This window comes from Echinops telfairi, unplaced genomic scaffold (assembly GCF_000313985.2).
Source record: "Echinops telfairi isolate 266 unplaced genomic scaffold, ASM31398v2 ScPeMD7_31;HRSCAF=116, whole genome shotgun sequence".
Taxonomy (NCBI): Eukaryota; Metazoa; Chordata; class Mammalia; order Afrosoricida; family Tenrecidae; genus Echinops; species Echinops telfairi.
The window spans coordinates 15,075,440-15,088,513 of record NW_022103928.1 but is presented as its reverse complement, the minus strand read 5'-3'; the positions used below and the strand labels follow the sequence as shown (position 1 = coordinate 15,088,513).

The 13,074-nt window shown below is 44.7% G+C and overlaps 1 protein-coding gene across 17 annotated transcripts in view; it reads right to left on the bottom strand.

Annotated features, from left to right (window-relative positions):
- The window catches only part of MAGI1 (membrane associated guanylate kinase, WW and PDZ domain containing 1), a 758,591-nt gene that overhangs the window by 17,250 nt on the left and 728,267 nt on the right, over positions 1-13,074 (bottom strand). For 7 of the 17 annotated variants that reach the window (XM_045289933.1, XM_045289935.1, XM_045289922.1 and 4 more), the window contains 4 exons: positions 12,410-12,501; positions 9,974-10,166; positions 7,717-8,010; positions 4,491-4,691 (listed from right to left, as the gene is read on the bottom strand). In XM_045289933.1, coding sequence (XP_045145868.1) covers positions 4,491-4,691; positions 7,717-8,010; positions 9,974-10,166; positions 12,410-12,501 — 780 coding nt within the window. Of the gene's footprint in view, positions 1-4,490; positions 4,695-7,716; positions 8,011-9,973; positions 10,167-12,409; positions 12,502-13,074 lie in introns of all 17 variants that reach the window. The other 10 variants (XM_045289931.1, XM_045289932.1, XM_045289920.1 and 7 more) reach the window with 3 other exon arrangements.

The following is a 13,074-nucleotide window of genomic DNA, read 5'->3' as shown; positions in this document are numbered from 1 at the left end:
CAAGGAAATCGACAAAGGATACAATCATTCCTTTCATAAATATTTCAATGCACAAAAATATGTAATACATATTTAAAGGAAGCGTTTGAAAAGCTGAATGCCACAGATACTTGAAAACGTGCGGCGTTTTTAAAAAACGTGTATGGTTGTAACCCCGTGTCTTGTGATCAAGTGTAAGCTCAAATCATGTCCTCAGAGACTTTGACGGAGTCTGAAACTTACACTTGTGTATGACTTTTCTAAGGGAATATTTGTGTTGTCAGGACCTACGTCTTATAAACAAATGCCTCAAATCAGAGTGACCTGCAGTACAAATTTAACACTCATCTACATCATGTTTTTAAGCTCATAAATAACTTGATTTAGCCTGATAATTCTTCATGAGCCTGGCTTAGTCTAGACTGGTCCTCTCTGATCAAATTCTCTCTCACACCTAGCCTTCAAAGGGCATTTCCACAGGATGCAATGGTGGGAGGCATGTGTGGTTTGAAATATCAACTTTCAAGGTCAAGCACATTCAGCTATTCTCTGCGATGCCATTATCTATGTAGGAACAACCCCTGGTGGTGTAGTGGGTTGCATGTTGGGCTGCTAACCACAAGGGCAACAGTTCAGAACCACCAGCTCTTCTGCAGGAGAAAGAGGAGGCTCTCTATTCCCATCCAGGCTAAGTGTCTCAGAAACCTACAAGCACAATTCTACTCCGTCCTATATGGTTGCTATGAGTTGGAAATCGACTTAATGGCAGTGGGTTTGGTTTTTTGGTTTTTATGTGACTCAGAGGAGGCAAAGTTTTGCTGCCCCAACAACCAACCCTGCTCCCCAAAGAGAGATCATGCAGGCCTCCCACTAATCTAGTTGGCAAGCTGTCTAACAAGTCGATGAGGCCAAAAAAGGGGGAGACATGTTATAGAGCTCGTGTGAGAGGGGGCTGACAGAGACCACAAGCTGAGAGAGAAATGAGGGACACAGAACAAGGGAACCTGTAAGCCAAGAAAAGTGAAGCTGGAGGCAGAATGAGGAGACCCCTGGCAAGGCAAGAAAACTGGCCAAATGGGCTTGAAGAAGTGGATTCGGAGTAGGTTCTGAGTCACGCCCAAACCAGAGTGCATCTTGCTGGGGCCTCTCTCTGGGCACTGGAGAACAGAAACCCTGAGCAGACCACCACACTTAGAAACCTCCTCCCCTCATGGTGTCATGAAATAGAGTGGCTAAATGATGAACTAACTGTTCCGTGGAAATAAATCGAGGGGCTAATTGATGAACTAAATGTTCTGGGGAAAGAGCCGAGGGCAAAGAGGACCTCCCTTTTACCATTCAAACGGCCGCGGCCAAGCCCCTTTCAGAGGAGGGGGCTGACGCACAGTGGCTTTCTCTTCATGAGACCCCAGACCCCACCGCGCACTCTGTCTCCTAGGTGTTTGCAAAACCCTGCGGAACCCCTCAGGGTTCATTCCCTGAAATCTAACTCCCAGCACTAAATTTGAAGACAGCCAGATTCTTTGTGGTAGACAACAGCTTAAGTTCTAGGCTGCTAACTGAAGGGTTAGCTGTTTGATTCCACAGAAGCACCTCAGAAGAAAGGTCTGGCAATCTACCTCCAAAAACCTAGCCATGGTCAACTCCACGGAGCACAGTTCTCTTGTGACACACCTGAGATTGCCGTGAACTAGGGTTGACTCTGAGACACGTCTCTTTTTGAAAGGGATGAGCATCCCATGTTCACCATTGCCAGATGTGATTCCCTGTACCTGGTCTCTGAAATTTACCCTGTAATCGGTGAAAGATTTCATTATCGTGGCAACCGATCCCTGAAATATCTTGGAATTAAATCATCTCTTCAGCAGAATAGGTGCTGCCTTTAAAAAAAAATCCTTAACCACATAGTACCCACTTTTAAGCTTGACTTTCTTCTGAGAAAGGTAAAACGGAAACAAAACCCGTTGTCATTGCATTGGCTTGCTGACTTGTGGTGAACCGACAGGACACAGTAGACCTGTCCCAGAGGGTTTGCGGAAGCAGACCACCACGTCTTTCCCGGCAGAACGGCCAGTGGGTTTGACTTGCTGACCCTCACAGTGAGGCACTTAACTCCTGTATCATCAGTGATTCTTTGTTTTAACCAACATTAAGTATGGTATATCTATTTGAATGTTTAAAAAAGAATTTGAAATAACTATGCCTCTATTGTAAGGTGACCAGACGTCCGCTTTTGGTGGGACTGTCCCGATTTTTAACAATTTTTCCAACGTCCCGCAGTGTTTTTTTAAAAGTCCCAACTTTTGGAAAGAATGCACGACAAGCTAGGGTATTCGGTTTTCGGCTGCCATGTGACTATTTTTGGCAGGATATGAGTTTTATCAATGATGTCCTCGTTTACCAATGTTAAAATCTGGTCACCTTACTCTATTGGCAACTAGCCACTGGAAAATCATCTTGTATTATATCCCTTGGTGTTCAGGCATTCCAAAAATATCTTACATTGTTCTTTATTCAACTAGAGCACCACTTACCACAGGCACTATGGGATAACGCGCTCCTTTTAATCATTTTACTTGGTTTCAAACTTTTTCTCTAAACCCTTCCTCCATTCCTTCCTTCCTTCCTTCCTTCCTTCCTTCCTTCCTTCCTTCCTTCCTTCCTTCCTTCCTTCCTCTTTTACACTCGCATTTCCACATTGATAAGGGCCAAGAGGACTTTTCTACTTTCATGCTGTATATCCAAACACCAAGCCCTGTGTCCACATGTTCTGGATTCATCTTCTGCAATCTCCCCCTGGTAAGTAGATGAGTATGTCTAGATTTATAAACCACATCTGGCTCTCTTGACCCTATCTCATGTAGTTTTCTGTGTGTGGCTTCCTTCACAATTTCCATTAGAAACCTAGGTTCTGTCATCTTGTGATTACTTTCCTAAATTGTCCTAGCATTTCAGAGCTGTGAGTCGGTGGAATGGGCTCCAGACCAGATGGCAAATGACCAATCATGTGTCTGACGCAGTGTGCAGTAGACCACCGTTCCAGGGGCTACCATTTCTTCCTCCCCATTTGGTGTAGAGTATTTTTGGTCCACAGAACATGTCTGTTCTTGGAACCAAGGATCTTCAGATATTGACCACTGGGTTTGGGGCTTACTTTTCCCAGAAAGGCACAGACAACACTACTGAGAATTTAAACTCGGAGGCCCACTTTCCAACAGAAGTTCCTAATATACAGATTCCTTTGGTAAATTACATTCTCCAAAGTGAATGTTGGATTTTCCTATTCTACAGATCGATGGCACCTTTCTACTTCCAAAAGGAGACACGGTCTCAGAAACCCGTGGGGGTCGTTCTCCCCTGTTCCAGAGGGCTGCGATGAGTCAGCATTGACTCCTGGCAGCGTATTTTTTGGTAAGGCATGAAATTTTGTTTATGAAACTACTTCCATAAGTGAAATTTTCCTCTTTAGAAATACTCATGGTCTTTCAGAAGGTACTGGGGTATTTTATTTTAGAAGTTGTATGGGAAAAAAAAAGAAAAAGAAAAAATTAAAACATTCTAGACCAAGTATGAGTTTCGTGCCAAGGGAAAAATCTGCCTGCAATGAAGTCAGTGTGTGGGAATTACTCCTCTGAAGAAGGACATTAGTGTCTCAACTTCATCTTGCCCAGATAAGGTTTCTAAAACGAGTGATGATACTTTGTGCCACATCATTAATTCTTTGCTGTGGGAGATTCCTTTGGCAAGGTAGGTGGTTTAGAAGTGTTCCTGGCCTCTACCTGCTAGATGCCATTAGATTGCCAAATGTATCCTAGTAGCCAAAATTCACCTCCAGTTGAGGACCACTGGTGAAAAGGAACCATAGATGGAATTTAACCAATCAAATTTAAAAAAAAAAAAGAAAAAGAACATGGATAATAAAATATATAGTCTACCATAACTATAGAGATTTAATGATTTCTTCAACCATGTTCAAAAGTTTAGAACAAATCAATGAGACAAAACCCCAAGGCTTTCTAATTACATTAGAAAACAAACAACAAATTTGACACAACCAATGATTCTGAAACTAGCACAGCATTGGCTCCACCTTGTCATTCTGTAACTTTCAGGACGTCACCATATTGCACAGTTCTATTTCAGTGGCTGTTTGGAAAAGACACCATAAGTGACACCCTCAGGGAACACCAGGAGAGCTTTATTACCTGCTAGAAAATCACCATTCAGCTTTAAAGACTAGGGCCCCAAACCAAAACCAGCTGGCGATAAGCTGAAGATGTTTATAAACTTTGCTATCTGTAGAGTCCCGGTCACAGATCATGAGGTTTAAGTAGGAAGGGGAGTGAGGTGTGGTTTAGTAACAATGGCTCACACTTGTTTGATGAGTATGTCCAGTTAGGATGGATAAGGCTGCCTCTAAATCAACATTATTCAATTACATGAACACTAATGAGCGAGAGAAAGAGACGACAAGAGGGGGAAGAGGGGTAGAGATAATAGGTATACTTTACCATCCCCAGGAATGATGCGGAGGGTAACTGTGTTTCCTGCTTCTTTGATTAGGTTGACAATGTCTGAATGGGATTTGTTGGTGATGGAACATCCATTCACTGCCAAGATCCGGTCTCCTACTTTCAGCTTGCCACAGCGGTCAGCAGGGCTCCCCTCAATAATCCGACCTATTTTGTGAGGCATAGCCACACATGCATTGCCTGCTTGGGTATTCAGTTTATTTTATTTCATTTTTAAAGTTATGTGGGAATAGAATCAAGGGAGGAGAAAAAGGGTTGAAAAGGGAAAGAGAAGGTTAAGTGTTAATTAATTAAAGCATTAAGCAAATGTTATTAAAGGAGAGCTCAGCGCTGGGGGTCAAAACATTGGCAATATCAGGGTCTCTGTGTGAGAAGTGACTGCCCTGGAATTATAGCTTATTGCTGCAGTCTTTTCTTAATTTTCAATGAGGGCGAAACCCGTGTCCCCTCCCTAAATCAATTACAAAATTCAGGACCTTGAGTCATTTCAAAGGCTCTCAAGAGGCCAAAACTAACTCGCCGTTGGCTTATCTGGGGACGGCGAAGGTGAGAACCCACAGCTGAGACGGACGTCATCACACATTCTGTGTCCGGGGTACTTCATGTTTGCCAGCTGTTGTTTCAGCTTCTGCCAATGTTTTGCTCTTTCTCCATTTAGAAAACTAATCACTGGGTGTCTGGTGAGACAAGGCTCTCCCAGTACCAAGAATTCAATCTGTAAATGCTTAATGGATAAGCACTCAGCCTTTCTGCCCTCCACCCAGCATGATGAAAGCTTTAGGAAGAAGAGGAGGGGGGGCAGCTTAATTATAAGAGAGGAGCCAAGAAAGCACCCAACCTTGACACCTGTTTTTCCTTTTATGACCTTTGCTCAATCTGCCTATTTGAGGGCTTTCAGAGGAGAGACCCACTGGTTCATTAGCTCTGCAATCCTCCTTCTTGTCCGCGATCCCCTCAAAGGGACATGTACGAGTAGTGCCTACTCAGGCTGAGGACACGGATCCAAAGCGAGGCGCAAAACACCTCGCCACCCTTTTCCTTTGGTCGTTGGAAATCATTGCACGTCTACGACATTGAAAACTGGGGAAAGTGCACTTGAAGAGGGAGGTTTGTTGCACACTTGGAGGTGGGGCATGCCGTGGCTCATTTCCAGAGAAAGGGGGAAAAGCAGCTTTCAGACCGGATAGGGAGCTTCTAGAAAATTCCTAGACTCTGCACTGAGTTTCACACGGTCTTATTCTCCTATTTCAAGGACTTGTCTTTCTGAGGCCCGTGAAAGGAGTTATGTAGGTGCGCCACTCTTTGGAAAGGATGTGACTAAAAGTCACGTGGGTGACACTGAAGAAGCTAACTGGATAGGCTCTTCCAGCACGTTTTGGATCCGGAAGATCAAATGCACAGGACAAAGTAGTAGAATCCACTTAAACTTCACATGTGCGTGTGTTTATGTCACTGGGTGTAAGGCCAAATCAAAGACCCCAAAAAGGGTGTTGGTGGTGGTAAGCGGTCTATTGAAATCCAATAGATAGGTGCGGTGGCCAGCTTCCAAACTCAATGCAAGGTCTTGACTAAGTCTAGCCCACCTCTAAGGACAACCTGCACGAGGCATGGAGACAAACAGCAGGGATGAGACAAGCTCTGCCTAGCTTAGAAGAGAAATCTCATGCACAGTATTAGCGAAAGTTCAATTTGTTCAGTGGAAGGGCAAAAGGACACCAGTCAAAGGCCAATTGGAGAGTGAAGACATTCAATATGCATCATATAACACAGCTTGTCACTTGATATCATTGTGATTCCCCCCCGCCCCCCTCTCTGGAAAGTGAAACAGATAACTCTGAAATTCTGAGACATCACCAGGGACATGGGGATAGTCAAATCGAAGATTAAATAATAATAAGAACCAGAATCTCCCATCCCCTCTACTCCGCTTTGCATTTAAATTAGGCAGAAAAGCTTCAGAAATTAAAAACAAAACAAAACAAATCTAAAACTTGCTTTTGGCTCAAATACACGTTATTCACCCATGACATGCTGTGTACACTTTATTCATTAATGGAGCTCACAAAAGCATGGTTAGTGATGGGCATTTGTTACTGCAGCCACACATGCATCAGACCTGGAGGACTCTCTTTTAATGAACAAAACTTAGGGGGAAATGGCTTTGGCAGGCAGCATGGGAATGAGACTAAAATGCACAGGCTCTGGTGCTAAGGGGCTATAGCATTGTGTAGCTTGTCGCCTTCTGCCCCCGGTCACCAGAGTCCATGTGGAGGAAGTCGTTTGGGTAAGAGGTGAGGTCAATTTCAGTGCCTCCCCCCTCTCCTGTCCCATTTTAACCAATGAATTTGCTATCAGGAGATAACAAATGCTTTTTAAAATCTAATCAGGGAGTTAGCGCATTTTTGAAGCGCAAGTCTAGAATTCATCCCAATGGGAATGGATTCCTAAGTCACGGGTTCCTGGAATCATCCGGGTTCCTGTTTGTCTTTGCAGCAGCAGTTAGTAGTAAACCTTCTGAGAAGGAGGTCCTGGTATTGCCCCATACTCAGCTGAAGCCCCCAAGATCTGGCAGCGGCAGGAAAAATCCACCCTGCTAGACGTTCAAGAGGGCAGAGGCAAACGTTTCTAGTTTAGGTTGTAACCAGAATTGTAACCAGGTAACTGCACTTACAATTGGGGGAAGAACAAAAACGACTTCAGATAGGCACCGGGTACAGAAAGGACACCGATGAGGCGGGTAAAGACTTCTTGTGCAATATTTTTACTCTGAACACCTCTATTTTTCATAGGCATTTTTACAACCATAGATTCCTGTTTAAAACTCTTAAGACATTCTGAGGCAACTGCTATTAATGCTTGCCCACTCTTTCTCTTCGCAAATATTCCTGACACTCTTCAGGGTCTGGGGACTGCTATTCAAACGCCCATACATCCTTGAAGTTGGTTGTGCGTTTAAACACACATTCAGAATGGAAACTGAGGGGTTGAAGCACACACCACCCCCAAAAATAAATAAATAAAAGATTCCGGAAGGAAAAAAAATACCATCATAAACGCCATCCCCAATTAAGACTTTAATCACCTAAGGTGAAAGCATTAAAGCATTTCTGCTAATGAGCTTTTGGCCATCTTTTGTTTGCAATGGAACACTCACTGCCCTGGCATCCTACGAAATCTGGGAGGGAAAATCATGTCCAATGCTCACCAAAAGTCGTGCCTGCTTCGGGCCTGCTCACGGACGACACGATGACGAAGCCAAAGCCCTCGTTCTCCCCGCGGCGGATCTCCACGTCGTAGGGCTGGATCGCGGTGCTCACCACGCCGCTGCCGCCGCCTCCTCCACTGCCGATCCCGCTGGTGCTGCCGCTGCCCGAGCTGACCGTGTTCAGAGAATTCTGGCTGCCCTGCGGGGTGCGTTTCTCTTCCGTCAGGGAGGCCGGCTGGTTGCTACTGTGATGAGATGAGGCTGGCGAGGGCACTTCGTTCTCTGTTTTGGGGACTGTGACAGAGTGATTCACGTCTACATTATGTAACGGTACCCAAAAGCGGGGCCCTCTGTCCCTGATCTGTCCCCCAACCTCACAAGGAGGAAGGCATCCAGCGAGGAAGAGAACACGGCTCCTAGCCTTTCAGAACTAGAGAACCATGAACCAGCTTCTTCTGGGTAAGTATTTACTACCTGATAGCCACTAACATTGATTTCCCCATAAACATAAAAAAAGCTTTCTAATCATGTATTATTTTTACAGCATGCTGCAAAGCGACATCCACCCTCTGCAGCAAGGCCAGCCCACAGGGATGCATCTGCCATTGAACACATCAAAGGAACCCTTGTGCTACATGTAGGTGTAGGGCCACATGATTGGCCACCTTTGTTCTGTAGATAAAAACACAACTTCAAGTTCATCTTTTTACCTCCCCCCCCCACCCCGCCCACTCCCCCAAGTCATGTTTTGACTTGGCTTCCCAATCGCTCTGCTTTTGCCTTTCCATCAGAGCTGTGCAGCGACGTAACCATTAAAGTCACCACTCTGTCCGAGGTATAGTGCGTTTCCGTTCCTAGCTTCCAGATGTCAATTATCAACCCAGATCACACACCTCAGCACTTCAGCCAACTTCAGAACCCAGGACCCTCCACATGTGACTACATGGCTGAGATAGCTCCAGTGGTAGGTGGGACTGACTGACTCTTGGCTTCACGCCCAGCTTTTGGATAAGATTATATTTATTCTCAAAAGTTTTCCTCTTCATAGATTTAAGATTCCTTGGAAACACTACTAAAAATCTACATTGTTTAGATTTTAAAACTAAATCTGAAACATCCAATTCACATGGTTCGACTCTTATTTGGACCAGACATGAGACATAGTTTTCATCTCATCTCATCAGCCAACTCTGTGGATTGCTATTGGCTGCCTGGAACGCAATGTTAAGGCGCTGAGGCTGTAAATAAGCTCCATGGGGGGAAATCTATGGTTAACTTGGCTTTCTCTGAGTGCAAATGATAGAGCAAGCGCTCACACTGAAATTTGAGATCTTAACGCCATAATTAATCATTTGCCACTTAAACTTGACTTAAAAAAACACACACACAAAAAAACATGAGCACCAATTAATTTCATCTAGACTCCATGGCAGAAAGATTTTTTTTATATACACATTTGTTCCATTAATATTTCATGTCATCTTTCCTTGACAATTCAAAGCTACAACTTTTTTTTATGGCTGTTCCGCACCCTGAGTTCTGTCTTGAATGGTTCCAGGTGGGGACTGCATAGAAAAGATTAAAAATCATTTTGTATGTTGTTTTTCAGACACTGGCTAGTCAATGGAATGGGCAGATACTTATACTACTGCTTTAAAATAGAAGTAAGAGTCACAAGATAGGCAAAAAAGATGGAGGAAGGGATTTCTGAAGATTTCAGAGAGAAGGTTGTATTTGAGCCTTAAAGGATACATACTACTTTGAGAGCTATGAACTTGGAAGACTGTGATCAGGAGGAAGGAATGAAGAATGATTGAGAACTGGCCAGCGCTGTAACAGTTGTAGAGAAGAGAAAAAACCCTCACCTTCACATGACAACCGACAATGGAGTAAGAAATCCCTAAGGTTTTGGTCTGATGCTACCACTCCTCTGACCTCCCAACCACCTCTTTTGTATTTCTGAAATTTGTCCTCCAGTGAAAAGGATGACTAACTCCTTTTGAGCATGGGGTAAGGGGAAGCAATGTATGTGCAATTAGCCACCTTTTAGAAGCCTTTGCTGAACATGTGTGTAGAACACATCCAAGTACCTTTGAATGACAGGAGCGTCGCATGGTTTGAGGGAAGCAAACCATCTGGGAATTCTGAACTTGGTCACATTTGCAAGCACTTGGTAAAATAGATCCTTGAGGAGGCAGGCACAGGAAGGAGGGCCTTTTCGGTGCACAAAACGACAAGGAAGGAATGAAGCACATACCAGCAAACACCACTTTCCGCCGCACCGTGAGATTGACGTGACCTTGCTTGGCAGCTTGTTGCATGAGCTGGACTACAAGCTGGTGTGATTTTCCAATTACTGGTGTCCCGTCGACACAGATTAATTCATCGCCAGACCTCAGGCGGCCGTCCGTGTCAGCAGCACCCAGTGGTACAATGTGACCGATATAAATCTGCCAAGCAATTGGAGAACGGATGAAACACTGCCCTCTTGGTTTACTCTTACTACACTGCCACTTTCACATTTGCAAGAACAATTCAATCCATTGGTCTTCTGCTAGGGGACATGGCATTCACGTGGGGCCTGCTGGGTGGCACCCTCTCTGTCCTTTACCCCTGTGCAGACTGGGGAGCGCCTGGGAAGTCAGATTAGAGCTGTGCTTCACCAGGGTTTCAATGGTTGATTTTGAGGAAGCAGGTACCCAGGTTTTTCTTCTGAGTCCTACCTGGGTACCCTCCAACCTCCAACCTTTGGATGGGCAGCCAAGTGCATTAGCAGTTTGTGTTACCCAGGCGCTCCATAAATAGCTTGAATCTCCACCTCTTCACATGTCTTATCTACTTAAGGACTCTCATAAGACTCTTTTAATTAGTAGTAATAGTACTAATTACTTTCCTTTAAGGACCTAGCACTGTACCTGGCTGAACGGAATGCCCAATACACTGAAATGACTGAATGAACCAAGGAAAGTCTGGCTCAGGTAATGCCTTTCTGCATTGCTTTAGCCTTTGCATGCAGAACAGACATTAGGATCAGAGTGAAGTTACAGACGCCATTCATAGAACTTTAGCTAAACGACATGTGCTTCCTTCTCAGTACATAATAATGATGCCACAACCTTACTAGGCATGTGTACTAATTTACAAAGGACCTAGACTACAGTGGTTCTGAGAAGGACCTCTGACATCAAGCAGCTTTCCAGTGACTTCACATACTCGCCCTGTGATTTTTGGGGCAAGTTAATCAACCTTTCTGTCTTTTTCTGTTTTCATGCAACACATAGAGAAGATAAGTTATGAATTTGATGGATAAAGAATACCGTGTAGGTTAAAAGCTTTTAGCATCACGTGGAGCACATAACCAGCACTCTATAGATATGGTTGTTTTGGGGGGCAGCCAAGCCAATTTGGGACTCCTAGTTAGTTACCGTATATGTTACAGAAGAGAACTACCCAGCAGTCCTCACGGAAAAGCCCTGGCAGCACAGGGGCTAAGGGCTAACAGAGAGGTTAGTGCTTCAAACCCACCTGCTCTGTGGGAGAAAGACATGGAGATCTCTAGCCTTGTAAATCTCATGGGGCAATTCTACTCTGTCCTAGAGGATCATCATGAAGCAGCAGCAAGGCCAGCGTGCAGCAACAACGCTCCTTGCAAAAGCAGATCACCAGGGAGCTGCTCAGTAACAGCAACATCGCAGCACCAGGTAGATGGACGCTACCAACCTCTCATTTAGCCGTTCATCACTTAATTAGTGGTGCCACCAAGGTTCCTTCAATGTGTAATCGTTTTTATTATTAGAAAAGAATTAGCAACAGTTCTCTTTGTTCTTTCCAAAATAGTCCTGCAAAGACAGAGGCTTACGCCGGGTTTTTCATCACATTTTTTAATGCAGTTTTTGTGGAGAAATTTGGTGCCTCGGCGGATATTCGGGTTGGCTTCTACCCGAGCATATACGGTACCTTGGTTCACAAAGCATGCCTCCCCTGACTCCTGCCGCGCTCCTTCTCTGCTTTTGTAAAGAGTGTTCCTACTTTATCTAACCTCTCAGACAGCCTTGCACAAGGCTCTTTCAGCACTAGCCAATCAATACACAAAGTCAACTGACTGCTGGCAAACAACAACAATTGGCTAGAAGGTGCAGGTCATTGCTTTATTTATTGATGACCACTTCTATTTTGAAGAATACGTGGGTAGCTCAAAGGGTTAAACACTTAACCGCTAACCAACCCCTGGAGAGGCGCCTCAGAAGCCAAGTCTGGGAATCTGCTTCTGGAAGGGCACAGTCAGGACAGCCCCACAGAGCACCGTTCCCCTCTGCACCAAACACATGGACTGACCACCGGTCAGAAGTAACTTGGTGCTGACTGGTTATTCCAATCTCGTTCTTCATTTCCATCTGCCCTAATGGAGAATGTTGTAGATGCTGCGGCAGCCAGTTTTCATAAACACCAATGTGAACTTTTTTAGAAAGGGCCTGGTCCCTTTTCCCTCAGGACACAAAAGAGCTCTCTGAAATCTAATGAATAACTTTCTGCGCAAGATGAAAGAGTCATTATTACACCTAGCTGGACTCACATCTGAATGATTTGTCACTCCTGCCAATTTCCTTTGAAGTCTCAAAGAAACCCAACCAACCAACCAAACAAACAAAAATCCCAAACAGTACCAGGGAGAAAGGCAGACAAAAAGACTCACGGGTTCCCCTGGTTCATTTCCGCCCAGAATCCTAAATCCAAATCCAGTCTCTTTTCTCCATAGGAAGATGTCCTGTTCTTGGTAATCTGGAACTGCAGGGAGGGAAACAGGAAGAGAGGGATTATTTCTCTGATCCAAGGTATTGTGTTTCAAAGGTGAACCACTCACAGGAGCAGAACCAATGGTGGCTGAGTAGACGAAACGTTTCTAAGGCAGACGGGGAGACAACATCTTAGGGGTCCTCAAACTTTTTAAACAGGGGGCCAGTTCCCTATCCCTCAGACCCGTTGGAGGGCCGGACTATAGTTTTAAAAAAAACTATGAACAAATTCCTATGCACACTGCACATATCTTATTTTGAAGTAAAAAAACAAATGGGGCAAAAACACCCAGCGGGCCAGATAAACGTCCCTGGCAGACCGCATGTGGCCCGCGGGCCGCATTTGAGGACCCCTGCAAGATGGTGGAATGATGGGTGACACCAGGTGAGCGTAAATACTGGGAACAGCCACTGAGCCCCTTCTTTCTTCCCAAGGACTAATCACTGTTTGATAATTCCTAACGGAGACAGAGGTAGGATTGCCCCTAAGCTCAGTTAGCCGAGCCTACTCCTCACTGTCGTGTTGCAAGGGCAAATAAGTAAATTAGAGTGGTGACGTGCTATA